The 20,777-nt window shown below is 49.8% G+C and overlaps 1 protein-coding gene across 2 annotated transcripts; it reads right to left on the bottom strand.

Moving 5' to 3' along the window:
• Positions 1-9,156: 9,156 nt before the first annotated feature.
• Positions 9,157-13,378, bottom strand: LOC127694820 (keratin, type I cytoskeletal 14). Of its 2 annotated transcripts, none has more exons than XM_052196521.1 (8): positions 12,869-13,378; positions 11,576-11,658; positions 10,903-11,059; positions 10,592-10,753; positions 10,383-10,508; positions 10,067-10,287; positions 9,925-9,971; positions 9,157-9,390 (listed from the first exon to the last, which is right to left on the bottom strand). In XM_052196521.1, exons 1-8 carry the CDS (start codon positions 13,376-13,378, stop codon positions 9,293-9,295), a joined length of 1,404 nt encoding a protein of 467 aa, XP_052052481.1. In that variant the 3' UTR covers positions 9,157-9,292. The 2 variants fall into 2 exon arrangements, with proteins under 2 accessions (XP_052052481.1, XP_052052482.1); XM_052196522.1 differs by lacking the exon at positions 12,869-13,378 and adding an exon at positions 11,921-11,989.
• Positions 13,379-20,777: the final 7,399 nt, after the last annotated feature.

The following is a 20,777-nucleotide window of genomic DNA, read 5'->3' as shown; positions in this document are numbered from 1 at the left end:
TGTGACCTGGTGGTCACTGCAGGCTGAGATGGGAGCCTGGAACAGAAGTTACTGTGTAGGCCAGGAAAAGTGCAGCCACTGCCCACAGGGAGATGCCAGGATAAACAGAAAGCCAGAAGCTGCCCTGGTGATGCCCCCATCAGATGGGAAACCTAGTTGTCACATCCTTTAGGCTGACAGGAGAGACAGGGCTGAGTTCTCAGGACAGTCAGTTTGCTGAGACAGAGCTGTGGCCAAAAGATGAAGACAGATGCACAGCTATGCATCCTTCAGGGTCCCGGGGCAGCATGTAGCATTCACACGGAGGACCCTGGGAAGAAAGCAAGCTCAATAAATACAGCCCTGCTACTGCTGGATGCCTATAGCAGGACCATGATGGGCCTGTCTGACCCATTGTGTATGAGTGCATGCATTCGTCTGTACGTGCCTGTGTATGTGTGTGCATGAGTGTGTGTGTGTATGTGTGTGCATGTATGTGTATGTGTGTGTGTGTATGTGTGTGCTTATGTGTGTGCATATGTATGCATGTGTATGCATGTATGTGTGTGTGCATGTGTATATATGTATGTGGTGTATATGTGTGCATATATGTTTATATGTGTATATGCATGTGTATGTGTCATATACGTGTGTGTACTTCCTTGTCACTCTTCACTGGAGGCAGGGTCTCTCACTAATCTTGGAGCTCACATCAATGTTACATCAAGTCCTGGCCAACAAGCCACAGGGATCCTCCTGCCTCTGCCTTCCCAGCACTGGGATGAGTGCACTGTGTGTGATTACACCACTCTGCCCAGCTTCATACATAGGTTCTGGGGATCAAACTCAAGTCCTTGTCCTTTCATTGCAAACACCATAAACACTGAGCCATCCCCTCAACCTCTTTCCTGATTCTTTTGCAGAGTCCTGAAGTATCCCAGAATTTCCCTTGGTCGAGTGCCTGTTCTATGTTCAGCCCTGGAGGTGGCAAGGTACCATGATGTGACATCCTTGCTCCTGCTACAGCTCCACACTTATTCTGGCCCCAATGCCAAAAGAGGGTGGAAAGGAGGCTGCGGGCTCTGCTGCCAGACTACCCGGGTACAATCCAGACTCAACATTCTCTGGCTGTGTGAGGACTTGCTTTCCCATGCTGTGCCTCTGTTCTCAAAAACAACAACAACAAACAAACAAACAAAAACCAGTTTGCCCATCCCAGGAAAGAAGGCACAAGAAAGGCTCAAGAAAGACTAGAATGTTTCTGATCATTCAACTGCTTAAGTCCCCCAACTCCACTGCCCTCCCTTGGCTCTGGGATGTCAGCTTCTAATAACCCTCCTCATCCTTCCCATGCCCCTTAACCTTGTTTTTAATTTTAATTAATTAATATTAGTGTGTTTGCAACGGGCCCCACCTGCCACAGCACACGAGTAAAGACAGGAGGTGACTTTACAGCAAAGCTTTTCTTCTTTCACATTCACTCTAGTTCTGAGGATCGAGGACCTGAGGATCTGAGGACCCAGGTCTCCAGGTTTGTGCAGGGTCTTTATACCCATTGACTTCTTGAACTGTCCCTGAGATGACACGTCTAATTATGTCTGTCCTCTGACTTCTCTGTTCTTTTAAGACGAGAGCCATGAGTCCTTTGCATCCTTGTCCTGTTACTTCCTGTTCTCCAAACCATATATATATATATATATATATATATATATAATTATTATATATATATGTATATGTTCTCCAAACCAATATATATATAATTATTATATATATATGTATATGTTCTCCAAATATATATATATATATAAAATATGTGTGTATATGTATATATGGTATATGTGTGTGATATATGATATATATGTGTGATGCATACCATATATCTGTGATACATGTGAGATAGATGATAGATAGATAGATAGATAGATAGATAGATAGATAGATAGATAGACGTAATGTTCCCTAAACAACCCTCATGCTCCTGCAGTCCCCTCCCAATGAAATGTCCCTTCATATCTTCTCTATCCTACTCACCATTGGCAAACCCGTGCTCCTCCTCTTCCTGGGTGCTCCCCTTCCAAATTCCCACTTGTCCTTTGTCCAGTTTTGACCTTATCCTACATCTTAGGGCCCCAGACCCCATGCCTAGTCGAAGTAAGATCCCCGTAAAACAGTAGCTCCTGTATTGCTCTGTTCCTGAACATAGTCTCTTCCAGCCCTGGGCATCTGTCTGAAATGGGGTCTGGGCCCTGGGGCATGTACAAGATAAACAGGTACAGGCTTAGAGGAGCCCCTGTTGAGGATGGGGCAGGGAGGAGTCCTCTCTGCAGTGGGGGTGGTGCAGCTGGTGGTAGAGGCTGGAAGAAAACAGTTGAAGATAGGAAGCGAGGCCACCAGGGTCGAGGGTGGAGAAGGGCCTGAAGTGTTGGAGGCGTGGCTGAGGGGTTGAAGTCCCTTCCTAGCAAGGGTCGGGAAGAGGGTCTCTGGGTAGTAGGTGTTATAAAGAGTAGTGTATGGCAGATGTGTGGAGAGTATGTTCAGGAACAGCGCTGGAGCAGCACAGGAGCTACAGCAGTGGAATTACAAGTTGGAGACGAGCCTGGGATACATAGGGAGATCCTCTCAAAACATCAACAAAAATACTAATTGCATAGAAAGAAAAGCATTTCCTTTTCTATTTTTTTCAGTTTCCTGACTCTTAAGGAAAGAAATCTCAGTCTCCTTAGTAGCCTCCATAGCTGTCAATCATCCCAACCATTCCTTAGCAGCCTCCACACCTGTCAATCATCCTAGCCAACAAAATCAGCCCACCTTGAACTCAGATCCTACAGGAAGCAACAACATCTATTTAGACATGTCTGCCTCATTGGCTTCTGTGAGTGACAAGTGATTGTCCCTTTCCTCTCTTTTCTGTAGTAATGTAGGATTCCCTCTACAAATATGCCTGTTGGGATGAAAGGTGAGCTAGTTTACCGAGATGAGTAAAGTGAATATTTAAATGGGTGGTGCAGCACATGTGAATTAAAAAAGACAATTAAGTAGGTAGAACTGAATGTTAACAGCAGTTTTGCAAGCCTAACACACAGAACACCCTCAGGCCAAGGCTCAAGGAGAGTCTGATCATTCTCCTTGCTTCTCGATGGTTCTAAATCTCTATCTACATTCCTGCCTGTCTCTACGAAAAACACCCAGGACCTGGTCTCAGTGTGATCTGAGGCCCAGACCCAATCTGACGTCCTTTCTCCCAGCTTTCTCCACTGACATCACCAGTCTCCGTTAGGATGGAAACCCCAAGTCCCAGGGCTTGAGCTAGGTGGAGGATGGGTTAGGCCAAGTTGGGAAGGCAGCTTGAGCGAGATTCTGGGACCCTGTTTTTAACGAATGAAAGCATTCTTTTAGATTTAATTTGGCTTGACTTAGGTTAGCTTGGCTTGCTTTGATTTTGTTTTGTTGTAGGGTCTAACTCTTGTAGCTGACCTTTAGTTCACGATTCTCCTGCTTCAGACTTCAAAGTTCTAGGATAACAGGCATCTGCTTGCTTTTCCTGAAGGTTACACCTATCTGGACTGTCCTCTGCCTGAATCCACAAATCCCTAAGCAAACCCTCCTAACTGAGTTCAAAGCAGGCACAGGCCTTTCCCCTGCTTCTGGCTTGGCTTGGCATGTGGCTCCTATTCCTCCCCACTGAGCCGCTGAGACAGGTCAGTGGAGACAACAGTAGCTTGCCGATGAGGCAAGCCTGGGCCACCATCAGTCTCACACTCCCTATCCTTGTGCCTTTGACCTCAGTTTCCCCATAGAAAGTCCTTGCATGCAGAATTGCCAGGAACATAAACACAGCACAAGATGGAGGCGTCCCATTGTGAAAGCCCACCTGTCCATTCACGTGCATCCTCTCCCCTCCCCGTCCTCCCATTGTCTATTCTTCCTATTCTCCCTCCTCCCACTGCCTACTCCCCCACCCCATCTACCCCTCTCTCCACCTCCACCTTCCATCCCATCCTTTCTCCTCCCTGTTCTCCTTCCCCTCTCCACATCTGGATCTACTTCCAACCCAAAGAGGAGCCAACCACACTAGGTAACATGAGCCAGATGTGAATCAGAGCTACAGTTTTGTCCCATCTTCTCCTTTCTCTCAGCTCTGCCTGGCATGGGAAAGGCAGTGCTGTGAATGAGGAAACTGACTGCCCTGGATTGAATACGAGTGGCTGGGTGGCACGGATCATTCTTTTACCCTCTCAGGGTTCAAGGTCTTCCCACTCCTCCTGGCAATGAATGGGGAATAGATCTCCTGTAGCTCAGATAAATGCCCTGCCTCAGGTCCCTGTAAAAACAAATCCTGTCTCTATCATCCATGAAAGGTCTAGCACATCTTGGGACATTATCCTGATTGTGAGTGACACTAAGTATGCTTTCCCCCCTTCCTCTTGAACCATCTGGATGGCCCAGATTTTACCCTCTTGCTGATTATTAGCCCATCCCTTTAGTCAACCGGGCTCCCACACCAGATGCCCAAGAACAGTCACAGCCCTCAGAGCACTGATGGAGCTGAACAGAAGGGGTTCTAGGACCAGAGTGTCAGAGAGGGGAAGCCTGAACGAGTCCTACCTGCGAGGTGTCAGGGGTAGGGGTCCCTACTAAGTTGTATGGGAACTTAAGAGAAGACAAGGCCAGCCTGGTTCTGACTATAGAAGCCTCCTGCTTGCCTGTATCCAACCACCTGAGCTTTCCGGCCCCCGCTTTTTCCCACCACTGTATTTTCTTGAGCTCAAGCTGGGCCAGAAAGTCCTGAGTCATCACGAGGCTGATGCTGGCTGCAGGAACACGAGCATGATTCACAGTCTCCTCTCCTGGCCCACGGGCCCACCCCTTCATGAGCCACCTAGGCACACGGGCACTGCGAGTTGGTGCATTGCTGGAGGTGCCTACGTGGATCTTTCAACGGTGACTCTTTCTTGCTGAATAGTCACCTGCCACCACCCTATCTAGCCAGATACCACCAGACCAAGGGCCAGGAGCCTAAAACCTGAGTCCTCCATCTATTTAAGAAATATTGCTTTGCCTCATCCCGGAACCAGCTTCCCCCTGGTAACTTTTGAGCGTGTCTTTCCTTGAGTGTCTACTGTGTTCTACACATTGTACTGAGATTGAGGATAAAATGGTGAGCAAGCCCCAGTCGGTAAAGCATCTGCCCCACAAGCGTAAGAACCTGAATTCGGATCCCATGCGAAAAGCCAGGTTTGGCGGTACACTTCTATATTTCTACTGTTGGGGAAGCAGAGGCAGGAGGATTCCTAGCCTGTCTAGCCAAATGGATGAGACTTGAAAGATGTTTTAAAAGTAAGTGGAGAGCAAATTGAGGAAGAAACCCAACCTTGACCACTGGCCCACATGTGTGTGCATGTGCAAGTGGGTCTTCACACACATGTACACATACATGTGAACACATATAACACACACACACCAATGATAAACAAGCCCTGTCTCCTTGAGCAGCTGTAGAACAAAGCAGACTCTCCTCTAGCAAACCCGAAAGTGAAATAAATGTTATTGGTGGCCAAATGGGGAGCAGAGAAGGAAGCCTGGGAGTGGTCTAAGGGATCAGGAGCGATCACTTGAGAGTCACCACGCCTGAGTAAGGGATGAGCAAGAGTGAACAAGCAAGAAGAGTGGACACCACTCCCCTGAGAGAGACCAAATGCCCTGTGTGGAAACAGGAGAGTGGTCACCAATCAGACAATCAATATGACTAAAGTACAACTTCATGTGAGGCTTAGACCAGCTACTGAATAACTGCTGGGCTGAGCCCCCAGCACACCGTAATGCGTTATCCTGAGTCTCGGTGACAGTGGGCATGCTTCTGCCCTTCCTCTTGGTCCATCTGGATGACTTGTGTGTCAAGTATCTTGCTTATGACTAGGATATCCTTCTAGTGCACTTCCCCCCCCCCTTAAGATCAGGAACCTGTGTCAAAGTGAATGCTGTTGAGGACACATGGTCCCTCCCTCAAGGAACCTGAAGGCTGGATGTAGCAAGGTTCAAACTCTAAGACTTGGAGCAGAGTGGTGTCCCTTAGAAGAAGAGAGCACGGGAGAGATGATCTCCATCCACCTAGCACAGCTCCATTCTGAATTCAGAGTAGGTGGAGCAGGTAGCTCCTCCCAAATTACATTCAAGGGGTGGAGCCACAGCTCTCTTTTGGCTAGCCCCAGGACTCTGAGAAGCAACCTCTCTTGCTTCCACCAGGCGGTGCTATCGAGTCACTTTTCTGGTCTGCTTCAGAGGTTGGGGTAGAGCCCAGGTCTCCAAGGATAAGGCAGCGTTTTAGTCCTGTGAATAAGAGAACTCATTCGCTAGTAGAAATCAGTTGTTGACTCTACCTTTCCCACTGAATGTGGTGGTGAAAATCAGGAGAGGAGGGTGTACACGCAAGACCCCAGAACTGCTGTGAACCCTTTGTTCCTCAGGCCCCTGGAATCCAAGCCCACTGCTTAACGCCCCACCCCTGCCCCGCCCCCATTCTGAGCTTGCTTATAGCCAATTGGCCTCCAGCAAGTCTGCCCTGTATTCCTTCCAAACGCAGTGGCAGCCATTCAAGCAAGGACAAAGGGTGCTCCCTCACCACACTAGTGCTAAGAAACTCATGCGCTCAGAATCCTCCAAAGCCGGTTCCTTGGGAGGAGAAATTCAAATGTCCCAGGTAGGGTAATGCGGGGAGATCCACAAGCAATCCGCAGCATTCTAGGCTTCTATCTCCACTACTGAGTGTAGCTGCGTTTTAATCTCAGTCCAACCCAGATGACTGCCTCAAGTGTGACCCACCCCCTATATCCTATGTCACATTTGACAGGAAGCTCATCGCCCTGATGGGTACCCTGATATCTCTCCTCCATAAGGATCCAGTCCTTTAGCTCCAGGATGTACTTCTTCAGATAATGTTCACCCCACCTCAACCTTGTAGGATACTACGACTCAAGTAAATAATTATCCCAGAGTTTCAAAGTCATAGAACAGCAATGACTTTCCTGTCCTGTAGGTAGGGACAAGGGACATTAGCAACACTTCGTTCACTACTAATGACTCATCTTGAGCGGCCACAGGCAGAGCACTACACACCAAGTTTGATGCTAGGCTCATTGGTTCCATGAGATCGTTCAAGTCGCCAACACTGTATAGTGAAGGTATTTCTCCTCCGCCTTAGAAAAGAAGAATGTGTGTTCTCTATCCTGTCCCAGTTCTCCAAGCCTGGGGAAAATGGGAACCCAGGGCTGAAACACAAGAGTCTCAGATCCAAGGGTTTAGCCCTTGCATTCAAACTGTCTTTCTTCATTCATCCACATTCAACTCTACCTAGAAGTTTCCACCACCCAGCCAAATGAACAAGCTATTGGAACTGATACAGAGCTACTCAACTCTTTCCTAGTCCGGAAGGATGGGGGGCAGTGAGCCTTCCCCACCTCTGGCATCTCTGCCATGCACCCAGATAAAGCTCCGCCCCTCCCTACTCCCGTGTCAACCACAAGGCAAAGCAGAAGTCACTCCTCCACCAAGCAGAGGCTCCTAATGCCCTCACTACTGAGCCCACTCTGGCCTTAAACTCACAACAGTCCTGCTGGATCCACCTCCCTAGTGCTGGCTTACATGTGTGGCCCACCAGGCTCAGAGGTCAGCCTGGCTCTTAAGGTGTAACTTACTCATTAGATTTGTTTATCAACCACAAGACACAGGTTACGTCATCTTTATGGTACTAATGAAGAATCTGAGAGCTAAGATCTCCGAGGTCACTAATACAGAGCAGGGCCAAGTTAGAAACCAGATAGCCTATTCTAGAGCCTCTATAAATGCCCTTGTCGTGAATGGTACCCAGCATGGCTAACACAACCTTGCCTTGAGCCTGCATACTCCAGGCACTATGCTGGACAATGTGCTTACAGACTGCGCTTCCAGTCAACATCCAAAAGACCAAAAGACAGGCCTATCATCCCCATTCTACAGATAAGGAAACTGAGGCTTAGAGAGGGTCATCAACACCCTCTAAATCAGTGGTTCTCAATGTGGAGGTTGCAACCACTTTAGGGTCAAATGACTCTTTCACAGGGGTCACCTAAAACCATCAGAAAGCACAGGTATTTACAGTACAATTCATAAAGGTGTCAAAAGTACAGTTATGAAGTAGCAATGAAAATATTTTTTATGATTGGGGGTCACCACAGCATGAAGAACGGTATTAAAGGGTCCCAGCATTAGGAGTGTTGAAAACCACTGCTCTAAATTGACTAAGAATAGACATGGGGTTAAGAGCACTGACTGTTCTTCCAGAGGTCCTGAGTTCAATTCCCAGCACCCACATGGTGGCTCACAACCATCTGTAATGGGAGCAGATGCCCTCTACTAGTGTGTCTGAAGAGAGCGATAGTGTACTCATGCATAAAATAAATAAATAAATCTTTAAAGAATAGACTCCATTCTAGACAGTCCAGATCAGGGAGCTATGACCTCCAGCAGAGCATGAGTTAGTACTTGGGGTTCAGAGAGTATTAGGGGACTAGGGAACCCCATAATGTTGCACACAAAGTTTTCTACTTATCTAGAAATGGGATATATAGAGAAAATGTCTAAGTTCCAATACAGAGTCTCCTTAAAGGATCACAAAATCGTTAGGAATCTCTAACCTAAGGCCAGCGAGATGGCTCAGCAGGTAGAGGTGCTACTCAGACCTGATAACCCGAACTCAATACCACAAACCCACAGTGGAGGAAGAGAAGCAACTCTCCAAAGTTGTCCTCTGAGTCCACATACACATGCACCCACACATATATCATGCACACACAACAACAACAACAGAAATAACAATAATTTTTATTTTAAAAAATCCTTCACCTAACACACTGCCTGGCACCTGAAAACGCTCCATATCTGGTAAATGTGTAGACAGGCAAATAAATGAGGAACTACGCCTCTGTCCTAAGAGATCCGATGACCTGGCACACACAGTTGCCTATATCTTCTGAGGTGGTGAAAGCCAACCTGGGACCTGAGCCAAGCCCGCCCCCGGGCCCTTTCTCCCAGTCCCAGCGGCCAGAGCCAGGTGCTTGTCTGTGCTCCAAAGCAACACTTCCCACATTGTTCCCACCCCCACTCCTGACAATGACCAGGGAGACAGAGATTGTGCAACTCAGAAAAAGAAGCTTTATTTCCTGCCAGGAAGGACAAGGGTCAAGTAAAGGGTGAAGCGCGTAGGTACAATACAGGGGCTCTTCCAGCAGTATCTGCGTCCACACAGGAGCCTCCTAAGCCTGAGCGGTACACAGCAGCCTTAGTTCTTGGTGCGCAGAACCTGCTCGTGGGTGGAGACCACCTTGCCGTCGTGCACATCCATGACCTTGGTGCGGATCTGGCGGTTGGTGGAGGTCACTGGAGAAGGTGAGAGAAGAGGCGTTATTAGTGAGGTAGACAGCTGAGGTGTTCTAAATTGGAGAAAGAAGCCAAGACGCCGAGGATGAAATTGTCTCCTGCTGCCCTCTGTCCCGTTTGCCAACTCACTCCCTGCTGCCTCATGTCCAGTCTGTGTCTTCAAACTGGAGCACTCAGCTGGTGCTGTCCAGCTAGACCCAAAGGCGTTAGAAGGTCCAACTAAACCCAAACTCTTCCAAGTAGGGGAAGGATGTAGGGTGCTCTCCGTGGTGCTGATTTTCTTCACCATGGAATTTACCCAAACACCCATTGGAGGAACAAGACTAAGGTCACCAGTCCTAGCTCTGAGGAGAGTTAGAAAGTGTTTTGTTTTGTTTGTTTTGTTTTTTTTTTTTTTTTCTGAAGGGACTCATAGAGGATACTGATTAAAAACACTTAGCTTAATCCCCAAGAAAGGTCTAATCTAGGTCATAGATCTGCTGAAAGAGCTGAAGGTATTCCCAGGCCCAGGTTTGAGGTGGAGGAGAGTCTTACCATCTCTGGATGATTGCGAGCCAGAGGAGAATTGGGAAGATGAAAGGCTGGGAAAAAAACAGAAAACAGCAGGACCATTAGACATATGGGGGACATTTGTGAAGGGACGGGGCATGAATTAAAGGGTAGGCCAGGCACTCACTGGGCGTCCTCGCCCTCCAGCAGACGGCGGTAGGTGGCAATCTCCTGCTCCAGCCTTGTCTTCACATCCAGCAGGATCTTGTACTCCTGATTCTGCTGCTCCATCTCGCAGCGCAGTTGAGCCAGCTGCTCCTCCACACTGCCGATCATCTCCTGGATCTGGGCCAGCTGCATGCAGTAACGCCCTTTGGTCTCCTCCAGGTTATTCTCCAGGGATGCTTTCTGTGAAGGAAAGAAATAAGGCAACGGATCACTGAGCATGGCCATGCCCCTGCGGTAAGTCCAAAGCCAATCTTTATGTGCAACAGCATCCCTACCATGCTGAGCTGGGACTGCAGCTCGATCTCCAGGTTCTGCATGGTGCGCCGGAGCTCAGAGATCTCGCTCTTGCCGCTCTGCACCAGCTCGCTGTTGGTGGCCACCTCGCGGTTCAGCTCCTCGGTCTGTGAAAAAGAGAGAACAGTTCATGCTAAAAAGCCCTGGAAGGCAGGTATTCTGCATTCCTCCCTCTCCAAATGACACCCACCTTGGTGAAGAACCACTCCTCGGCATCCTTGCGGTTCTTCTCTGCCATCTTCTCATACTGATCACGCATCTCGTTCAAGATGCGGCTCAGGTCCACACCGGGTGCTGCGTCCATCTCCACGTTGACATCTCCACCCACCTGGCCTCTCATGGAAGCCATTTCCTGCAGAGACAGAAAAAGGTCCCATCGTCAAGAGCCACATGACGGACAGGGCTTTCCAGCAAGAGGTGATTCCGACTCAAACACCATCTGCTAGTCCATTGCTTCTCTCCATCCACCCTCTTAAGCTGGCTTTTCCTCTTAGCTCTCACCTCCTCATGGTTCTTCTTCAGGTAGGCCAGCTCCTCCTTGAGGGACTCAATCTGCATCTCCAGGTCGGCTCTGGACAGGGTCAGCTCATCCAACACCCGCCGCAGGCCGTTGATGTCGGCCTCCACGCTCATGCGCAGGCTCTGCTCCGTCTCAAACCTGGGATGATTCAGGAGAAAAGGAATGAGCTATCCACCCCAGTCACACTGGATGCTTTGTTCTCTCCCCTTACGCATGATTCCCAGAGCTGGCACCGGGGCTGATGTGGGGAGACGGTGCCTGTTGGTTGTTTAAGTCTGAACATTCCTAGGGTCCAGAGAATAAGGAAATCCACCCTTAGTCATGTGTCTGAAAGAGGCACTTCCAGCTTCAGCCAGCCAATAAGGCTCAAGGCCTCCAAATATGACAGCCTACTGCAGTTTAGGGACAGGTGGGGGAAATGTGGAGCACCTCTCCCTAATATGATGGCTTTCACACCTGGCTGTGGATCAGAATCTCCTAGGTAACCGGTTACAAATAACTGAACCCAGTTCCAAGGGTGGAGCCCAACAGTCTTACATTTTTACAAGCACCGCAGGGGGTTCTCCCTGCACAAACCAACCCTGGTTAGAAAGCTCTGGTCCAAGATACCCCACCCTATATGCTGGAGGCTCTGAACCATCACAGCAAACTCACTTGGTACGGAAGTCATCCGCAGCCAGGCGGGCGTTGTCGATCTGCAGGAGGACGTTGGCATTGTCCACAGTGGCCGCCAGGATCTGTAGAACAGAAAACCCATGCATGGGTCGGTTAAACAGATATCTGTAGGCAGATGTCACTGCAGCCTGCACCGGCCTTCTTTTCTTGCTTAAATCCTGTTTTTCTCATCTCCTGAGCCTTTGTGTACTACAGCAGCCTGAGAGGCAACCCCACACAGTCAGTTTCAACCCTGGTCTTCGACTCCTGCTCAACAGAAAAAATGCAAAGGTCTGACCCAAAGCTCGAAAGCCCCAGACTTCAGATCTTACTGCTACCACTCACCTATAAACCTAAGATGGGTCTTGAGGTTTTAAAGTCCCCCTAAGGCTCCCTACACAGCCTTCATCTTCTGGAGCGTCCTCTCCATACTGAACAGTTTTATCAGCCCCCTGCAGACACAGGCATTCCTTTCTAACGCCTTGGGGCATGGACCTCAAGTGGTACTTTCCCAAGAGACAAAACCTAACTTGCCCAGGGGATTAGAAAAGAGGAAACCAAAGAAGAAAAAAAAAAAAAGGACAGAAGGATCCCTAAACCAGACTGGAGTTCCTGCCAGGGACTTGTCTAATTTCCATAACTTATGCAAGGTACCAGAGCCAAGCAGGCTCAACGGAAGGAAGAAGAGGGGCTCTGGAAGAACCCCACCAGGCTCCCTCTGATTTGGAGTAAATACACAGGTCATGATTAGCTGTGGGTGTGGATTTCTCTGTCTGCCTGGCTATAGGGAGAGGCTATCTGGTGCCAAAGTTCATGGGCGGCGGCGGCCTCAGCCCAGACTAACAAGCTAATGAGCAGTTTGGGTGTCTAGCTTCGTGGGTCCGTTACAGGCTCACTCCTCCCTTCGGCTGGAGAGGTAACTGCCTCCTAGAACAACAGGTGAGACACCTGCACTGTAGCCTCGGCTCTGCACACACACACACACACACACACACACACACACTTGATCTTTAGCAAGCCACAGCGCCTCTCAATGCTTCAGCCTCCTCCTCTGCAAAATGCTAAGGGCAGGAACCATTGGTCTCAGGCGGACTAAGGACTGGAGCTCAGAAAAGCATGGAGGAAAACCAGGAAGCAACAGTGTCTTCTCACTGACCAGCCCTGTTGGGAGATGTTCAGGGAGGGGCTCAGAGAGAGAAGTTTGGGACTCGAGACTATCCTTTCTGAGTCTAGTGATGACCTGAAGCCTTGGAGGAAACTGAAATGGCAAGTCCTGCTGACTATGTGACCCACCTTGCTCTTCAGGTCCTCGATGGTCTTGAAGTAGGGGCTGTAGTCTTTGATCTCAGTGGGCCGCTGCCTCTGGTACCAATCACGGATCTTCACCTCCAGGTCACTGTTGGCCTCTTCCAGGGCGCGCACCTTGTCCAGGTAGGAGGCCAGGCGGTCGTTGAGGTTCTGCATGGTCACTTTTTCACTGCCCACCAGGAGCCCATCACCAAAACCACCACCTAGGCCACCTCCAAGACCACCAGCAAAACCACTACCAAACCCACCACCAAATGCACTCCCAAGTCCACCACCAAAACTGCTGCTGCTGAAGCCTCCACCATAGCCACCTCCGACCCCACAGGCTCCCCCAGAGGAGAAGCGAGAGGAGGAAACCGACATGCCCCCATAGGCGCTGGGAGCCCGGCAGGATCCTCCAGCCAGGACGGAGGACATGCGGCTGGAGCCACCGCCAATGCCACAGGCGCCCTTCATGGAGCTGGAGGAGGTGAACTGGCGGCTGCAGGTGGCCATGGCTTCGAGAGAGGTGAGTGAGTGAGCGGGTGAGTCGGCAGAGAGAAGAGAGAGCTGCTCAGGTGAGTGAGGAAAGGATGATTGTGCTTTATAGTGGTGAGGAGGGGGCGGGCCTGGCGGATTCCATTCCCCTAGGCTTTCATCACTCCCAGGCCAGCGCCAACTCCCGATCAGATCCCTCCTCTCCTCCGCCTCATCATGTCTGTCATATTTTACTGGAAACTCATTGTTTGAAGTGTTTTGGGCTTTCTCGTCCCGCCAGGCATGATTCATCAGGGGAGGGGTGGGCCTGCAGGCTACACTTTCCCATGAGGCCCTGGGAGCCACAGCCCTTAGGAACCCACACTCTGGGCTCTGGGCTCAGCTAGGATGACAGAGTAAGGCCTTACCAAACCATAAACCTGCTGACCTTTTAGTTTCCATTAAATGGGTGGGGGAGTCCTTTATTAAATGTATATAAAGACCACCAGAGCAGGAGACTGGCACGTAGCAGGAGGTACATCAGCGTGGCCACCCTCGGCACTGCGTGCTAAGGACTGGCCATCTGTCACAGCCTCAGCCAGCCAGGTGGCTCAGACTCGCAGCTCCCCCCAACCCACGGAGCCCTGGGTACAGATGCTAATATCCACCACACATCTACACACAGATCTGTGCCATTTATTAGCTATTAGGGTCAGCAAAGGTCTCAGACACAGCCAGAGACACTGAGAAAGAGCACAGAGTCAGGTACTTCTCAGACCCCTAATTTGGTCTTCTGAAAAGTGGGAGCAAAGAGCACCCACCCATTGTTTCTACTGCAGAGAGCTCTGAGGGTGAACTGCGTGGCATGGAGTCTGGACAGAGGGTTGGAGCTTATGTTGACCTCAAAGCAAGTAAGAATCACATGCCTGGCACAAGCCTAGAGAGATCTGTTTGTCTGTTCATTCATTCGTTTGCTTGTTTGTTTGTTTGTTTGTTTGTTTGTTTCCAGCCCCAGGTGTCCCTTCGGATGCCAAGACAGCTGAGATGGGAGGCAGAGGGCTGACTCAGACACCCTCACTTCATCTCCCATGGAACTCACCCAAGACATGTATGGGGAGGAATGCAGGCACCTGGGCGTAAGGCAGGACTGAGCCAAGGGCCTAGCCAAAGTGGACAAGAGGATTTCTGACTCCTGAGTCCTTGAGGACCAGGGGACAGCAACAAGAGCCCAGCTAATTCTGCCTCAGAGGTTTGTATATCAAGCTTCGGAACACCCACTTCCTGCCCCACACACCCTCTGCCAGCCCCTCAGCTCTATGGACCCCTGCAGGCATGTCAGGAGGAATGTGGTCGTGTCTGGGACTGCCTGGCACGTCCTATCTTCCCAGACAGGCCCCAACAGCCCCCGCTGAGGCTCCTGGACTGTTCTTGGTATCAACTGCTTCCAGAAAGGACATAGCAGCTTAGATAGCCAACCCCACCTGACCCTGCCTGCTACCAAAGCAGAAATCAACACTCTCCCCACAATAGGGCTTAAGAGCTCAGAAGACAATGCTAAGACGTACTCTTGAGGCTGAGAGCTCCCCCAAATCTGCCTCTCTAAGGACTAGCAAGAATATGAGTAACCTGGGGCCCCACCCGGCTCCACCCACCCCTGACAGACACTTCTAATCTTCCAGAGAACATTCTCCCCAGCCCTGTCCCAGCCCTGCAATTTCCCCAGCACTAGGCAGAGGGGATTTGGGTTGAGGGACAGACGTCTGTTAGAAATCGTGTTGCTATTAGATAAGGTAAGAGGTGGGGGTATCATCAGCCTCCAGGGAGATCCACAGACAGGAGCAGGGTGAAGAGTCCAACTCCAGCTTCTTTAGTGACCTAACACCCTGAACCAAGAAAAGTTCTGCTTCCTGTCAGTCAGTGGGACTCCAAGGATCCTTCTTTCCAGTGTCCCTCCTCCACTACCCTACCTCTCCCCCTCCTCCTCTTTCCCTACGCTACTCCTCCAGTCTCTCATCCCTCTGCTCCTCCTCCTTCTCCTCTGATCTTCCTCCTTACCCCGCTTTTCCTCCTCCTCTCCCTGTTGCTCCTCCACCTTATCCAAGGGGAACATAAAGATGGTAGGAAATGAGTGTCAGATAAACACGCACGGCCTAAAGGGGAGCCCTCTGTCAGCTCTCCCTACCAGTAGACTGAATCCCCAAGGCCAGCATCCCAGACTCCATGGCCAAGGAGCTACCAAAGGCCCAGCCAGCCGGGAAATGGGAACAAAGCAGCAGACTCCTGGTCCCATGGTGGAGGATGGGTATTCACTCTCAAGGCATGTTGTCTCTGGGGCAGCAAAGGCATTGCAAAGGGTTGGAAGGGGCATCAAACGGGCATCGCTGTCTGCTAGCACCCAGCGTACCCCTGCCTCCTGTAAGCACGTTTTATGTGAGCACCAGATCTCCCTCTCCCTTCCACCTGCCCAGGAACAGGGAGGAAAGGAGGGGCCTGGGCAGCCAGCACTCTGTGGTTAGTGAGTCTCCTACACCGCCCTGCGGTGGGGAGACCTATGCCAACCCAAACAGGTGAAGGGACTGGGCTAGGCAGCCCCTACACAGCCTCATTGTGTGCCGAGGTCTGGGTGGAGCTAAGGCGTTGCATCCTCAAGGAGGAGGAGCCAGGACTTTGGAGAGAGACTCAGCCTTGGTGTGAAAGCCCACAGGCTAGTGGGAGAGATACTGGAAGAGACCGCCCTGCCTTTGGAAGTCATTTACCTAAAAAAGAGAAGACCTTCAACGCCGCCTCAGAGAGGATCGAGCCTGAGAAAACTGAGCCCAGTCCACCTGCATCTCAGGGGTGCCCGTCCTAGCCTACTACTGATGATGCCCCACATTTCTGGGAGCCGGATGCCTCCAGAGAAGATGGACTGGCCGTGCTCTATCTGAAGATTCTAGGGAAGGATCCTTCCTGGCCTCTTGTCTCCTGGAGCCCTGGGTTTGGGGCATCAAAACTCCAAACTCTTCCTTTGTCTCGCTGCAGCCTTTCTTCCCCTCCCCCCACCTCACCCTCAACCCCGCACTCCTCACCCCTCCGCAGCCCCGAGACAGGGTTTCTCTGTGTAGCCCTGGAACTCACTCTGTAGACCAGGCTGGCTTCGAACTCAGAAATCCGCCTGCCTGCCTCTGCCTCCCAAGTGCTGGGATTAAAGGCGTGCGCCACCACTGCTTGGCACTGCAGCTTTACTGTGCGTCATTTTCTGTCTCTAACGGTTGCACTTATTGAATCTAGTGCCCAGATCTAGAGTCTAGTGTGACTTGTCTCCATCCTTACCTTATCCACCCCTGCAGACCCCTACTTTGGGAAGAGACTACGCAAACCCTCTCCTCTGTGTAGCACACTGGGTGCTGGTAGCCAGTAGTGGAGGCGGGAGGGAAAACTTGGCAAAAAAAATCTTGGCAGGAATAATAATGATAAGAGGCGGGGAGGGCCAGTCAGAAGGCTCTGAAGAAAGCAACTTTGAGCTGTGCCAAAAGTTGGGGTTCAGGGGCAAAGCAGAGGAGAGATGCAGGCTGGTCAGTACTGACTCCAGGCTTCCCGCCCCGCCTTTAGCTTCCTCACAAACTCATGGGTGCATTTTAGTTTTATTTTGGCTTGGGATTTGGTTTGGTTTGGTTTTTTTATTTTCAGGTTTTTTTATTTTTATTTTGTTTGTTTTGTTTTTGTTTTTGTCTTGTTTCATTTGGTTTGGTTTGATTTTTATTGTTGTTTTTGTTTGGTTTGGTTTGGTTTGGTTTGGTTTGGTTTGGTAACAAGAATTCCCTATGTAACCCAGGCTGGCCCCAAATTTGTAATTTCTATCTCTCTACTCCTTACCTTTCAGTTGCTGGCATCACAAACCTTTGCCACCATGCCTGGCAATTTTTAATTTTTTTATTTTAAAAACAATCTTAGATTCTCAGAAGTTCTTCAAAAAGAAAAAATTTGGTCAGGTTTGGTGGCACATGCTTGTAATTCTAGTTATTGGAAGGTGGAGGCAGGGGAATCATCCTCAAGACCATTGTCAGCAACACAGTAAGTTTGAGGCCAGCCCAGGCTACAAAAGACTCTGTCTCTTGATGTTGATGATGATGATGATGATAACAATAAATTTTAAAAGTTCAAGAAAAGAGTTCAGAGAATACATTGTACCCTTCAACCAGCTTCCCTTAACATAAACACATCACATGAACACTGTACAGTTTTCAAAGACAGTAAGTTAACACTGACACATGTCATCTCATTCATCAGCCACAGACATGCCTGTGATTTTGCTGGCTTTCCAACACGCGCCTTCTCTGCCACAAATCGTGGCTGTAGATCCCATGCTGCAATCCTTCACTCGGTACGTCCTCGGATCCAGGGCAGTTCCTCCACCTTCCCTGTCTTCCGTGACCTTGACACCTTTGAACAGGATTGATTGACTGTCTGACAGAATACCTCTCTTCCGGTTTTCCTGCTTTCTCGTGACCAGACAGGTGCACCTGCCAGGGACCCACACAAATGATGTTGTATCTTTCCAAGCAGCTTTCTAGGTCAGAGAGGACAGAGATGTCACCGTGTCTGATTGCTGCTGGCTTGACCGTGTACAGGGGCTAAGACCTTGGGTTGGAATCCTCTGTTATATCCATAGAGACCGAGAGGCTACTCTCGAGTGTGATTTCCCCTTTCTCTTTGACTCTCTACCTTGCAGCTCCATCAGTGGTGGTAAAGCACACTTACCACCCTTTTGGCTCAAGAATGTGATTTGTTCTGGATTCCCTCCCAGCTACAGCACCCAGGAGAGGCCTGGAGGAAGCAGAGGGCCATGCCAGAGAAAGAAGTTTTGGGCTCCCTCCTCTATACCCCAAGTTAAACTGGGTGTCCCAGAACCCCTCTTACTGCCCAGTCTAGAATAATCCCCTGCTGACTTGTTTCCTTTGGACAAATACTACATGTTTCTCTTCTGGTGTGTGTGTGTGTGTGTGTGTGTGTGGTGTGTGTGGTGTGTGTGTGTGTGTGTGTGTGTGTGTGTGTGTGTGTGGTGTGGGGTGTGGGGTGTGTGTGTGTGTGTGGTGTGTGTGTGGTGTGTGTGTGTGTGTGTGTGTGGTGTGTGTGTGTGTGTGTGTGTGTGTGTGTGTGTGTGTGTGATTGCTTGCCTGCTTGCTCACTACCTTGTGACAATTTCTAACTATGTAGCCAGGCTGGCTTTGAAGTCACAGTGATCCTCCAGCCTCAGCTTCTCCTTAGTTTCCCCATTATAGACATGCCACTGTATCTGGCCCAAGCATTTCCCTCATCCTGTTTTCCTGAGTCTTTTGGGGGTCTGGGGGTGGGGCTTACACCCTGTGGGAAAGAAATGAACAGCCCGCTCCTCCCCAGCCACAGGTAGGAAATATGATCCCCAATTTCAAGGCTGGACCTCTCTAGTTTTCTAATAAAAGGACCTTTTTTTCTCTTCTAGGACCTTAAGCCCTACCATGCCCCTCCCTGCCAAGATTCAGAGAGAGGGAGGGGGTTGTCATTTTCAAAGAAGCTCGAGCCTAGGCAGCCTCTGAAGCCAGAGGAGAGCAACATTTGGTCCTGAATAGGCCAGCAGGCAGGGATATAGGCAGGGAGCCAGTCAGAAGCCTGGTGTAATCCCCAAAACCTAGGGTCCCCTTTTCCCCAGAGAGCTCTGCCATTAGCTATTTGCTGCTCTCCTAGACCAACCTGGCCAGCCTGGTCATGTGTCTCTCTAAGAACCTGGCCTGACTCAGCAGATAAGCATCTGAAGCCTGGCTGTGCTGCAAAGCGGATGGGACAGATGGCCACCACACTATGGTGACAATCAGGGGGTGAGGAACGTCTCAACTTCTGCAACAAGGGTCCAACCCTGCTAGCCCATCTGTATTCAAGCCTCATTTGACAAGGGCAGGTTCCCTTGACAAGAAGGTCCCCAAAAGACACACCTCAACCTAGGCTCTAGAGTCTAGAGCACTGGTTCTCAACCTTCCTAAAGCTGCAACATTTTAATACAGTCTCTCTCATGTCATGGTGATCATCAACCATAAAATTATTATGTTGCTACTTCATAACTGTAATTTTGCTGTTATGAACTGTAATGTGAACATCTGATATGCAGGATATCTGATACACAACCCCCCAAGGGGTCACGACCCACAAGTTGAGAACCACTGGTCTAGACCAACTTCTTAAGCTTTTGAATGGGAATATAAAGGTCAGAGAGATAATGAGGCATGTCCAAAACACACAGATGATCCTACTTAAAAAACCAAAAATATTTAACAAGGATCTGGGACAGGTAGGGCAAGAATATATACAGGGTGTTCTGCCTGCCTGCACCCCAAGATCATATCCAGGTTAAGGACATTGGTGGTCAGATGGCCAAGACCCAGCAATAGATATGGTCACTAACTACCTTGGCTTCCAGCACAGGGAACATGCATCATTCATTCTCCAGCCCACTACCCATGATGCTCCACTGCGATGCTTGAGCACCTACACTCCCAGCATCTGCCTTACTTGCCCTCTCTCCCTTCCCAAATCCCTCACATTCCTGAGGATCAAGCCTCTGCTCCACATAACTTTAGAGTGTGATTTCTACAGACACTGCAGCGTTGAGCAGATGCTTGGAAAGGGCGAAGGACAGAGGGTGGAGGGTGAGGTGTCAAGGAAGAAAAGAAGAAAGGGGAGTGTAGATAAAATGGATGGTGAATAAGTGGGCAAATGGATGGATGTATAGATGGATGCAGAAAGGGATGGATGGATATATAGATGGATAGGTGGATGGATACATGGATGGATGCATGGATAAATGGATGGATGAGTAGATAGATGAATGGACAAATAGATGGATGGATGGAGGGTGAGCAGATTGATGAATAAAAGGAATGAAGCAAAATGGAGGGGTGATATGGGGAATCCAAGGGATGAGCTAAGTATTAGAATGGTTGCCCAACATGTGTAAGGCTCTGGGTTTGATCAGGGGTTTGGGGGAGGCATGGAGCACTACAATGAGTAAATGAATGAAATTAGGATGCATGGGTGGATGTGTGGTGAAAGCATGGATGAATGCATGAGTGAATGCATGGATGGATGTGTGGGTGGACGAATGGGTGGATGCATGGATGGATGGGTGGATGCATGGTTGGGTGCACGGTGGATACATGAGTAGTTGGATGGGTGGATGGGTGGGTGGGTGGATGGATGAATGGGTGGATGCATGGATGAGTGCGTGGGGTAGATTCTTGAGTGGATTGTACGTGGGTACATGAGTAGATGTGTGGGTATACACATGGGTGGATGCTTAGGTGGGTGCATGGGTGGGTGCATGGACAGATGGACAGACAAACTGGCAGCAGATAGAAGGATTGTAGGTGAGCAGATCAATAAAGGAAGTACTGAGAAAGGGCAGTCTGCCCTTGCTGATACTTGAGGG

This window comes from Apodemus sylvaticus, chromosome 10 (genome assembly GCF_947179515.1).
Source record: "Apodemus sylvaticus chromosome 10, mApoSyl1.1, whole genome shotgun sequence".
NCBI lineage: Eukaryota > Metazoa > Chordata > Mammalia > Rodentia > Muridae > Apodemus > Apodemus sylvaticus.
The sequence above is the reverse complement of the archived record's forward strand: the minus strand, read 5'-3'. Positions and strand labels throughout refer to the sequence as shown.

Excerpts from the sequence above, each read along its gene's own strand:
- LOC127694820 (XM_052196521.1), bottom strand. The coding sequence starts at position 13,378 with ATGGCCACCTGCAGCCGCCAGTTCACCTCCTCCAGCTCCATGAAGGGC. Across the intron at positions 10,754-10,902 it reads TGAAGAAGAACCATGAGGAG|GAAATGGCTTCCATGAGAGG; the intron begins GTGAGAGCTAAG and ends CTGTCTCTGCAG. Across the intron at positions 9,391-9,924 it reads CTCGCAATCATCCAGAGATG|TGACCTCCACCAACCGCCAG; the intron begins GTAAGACTCTCC and ends CACCTTCTCCAG.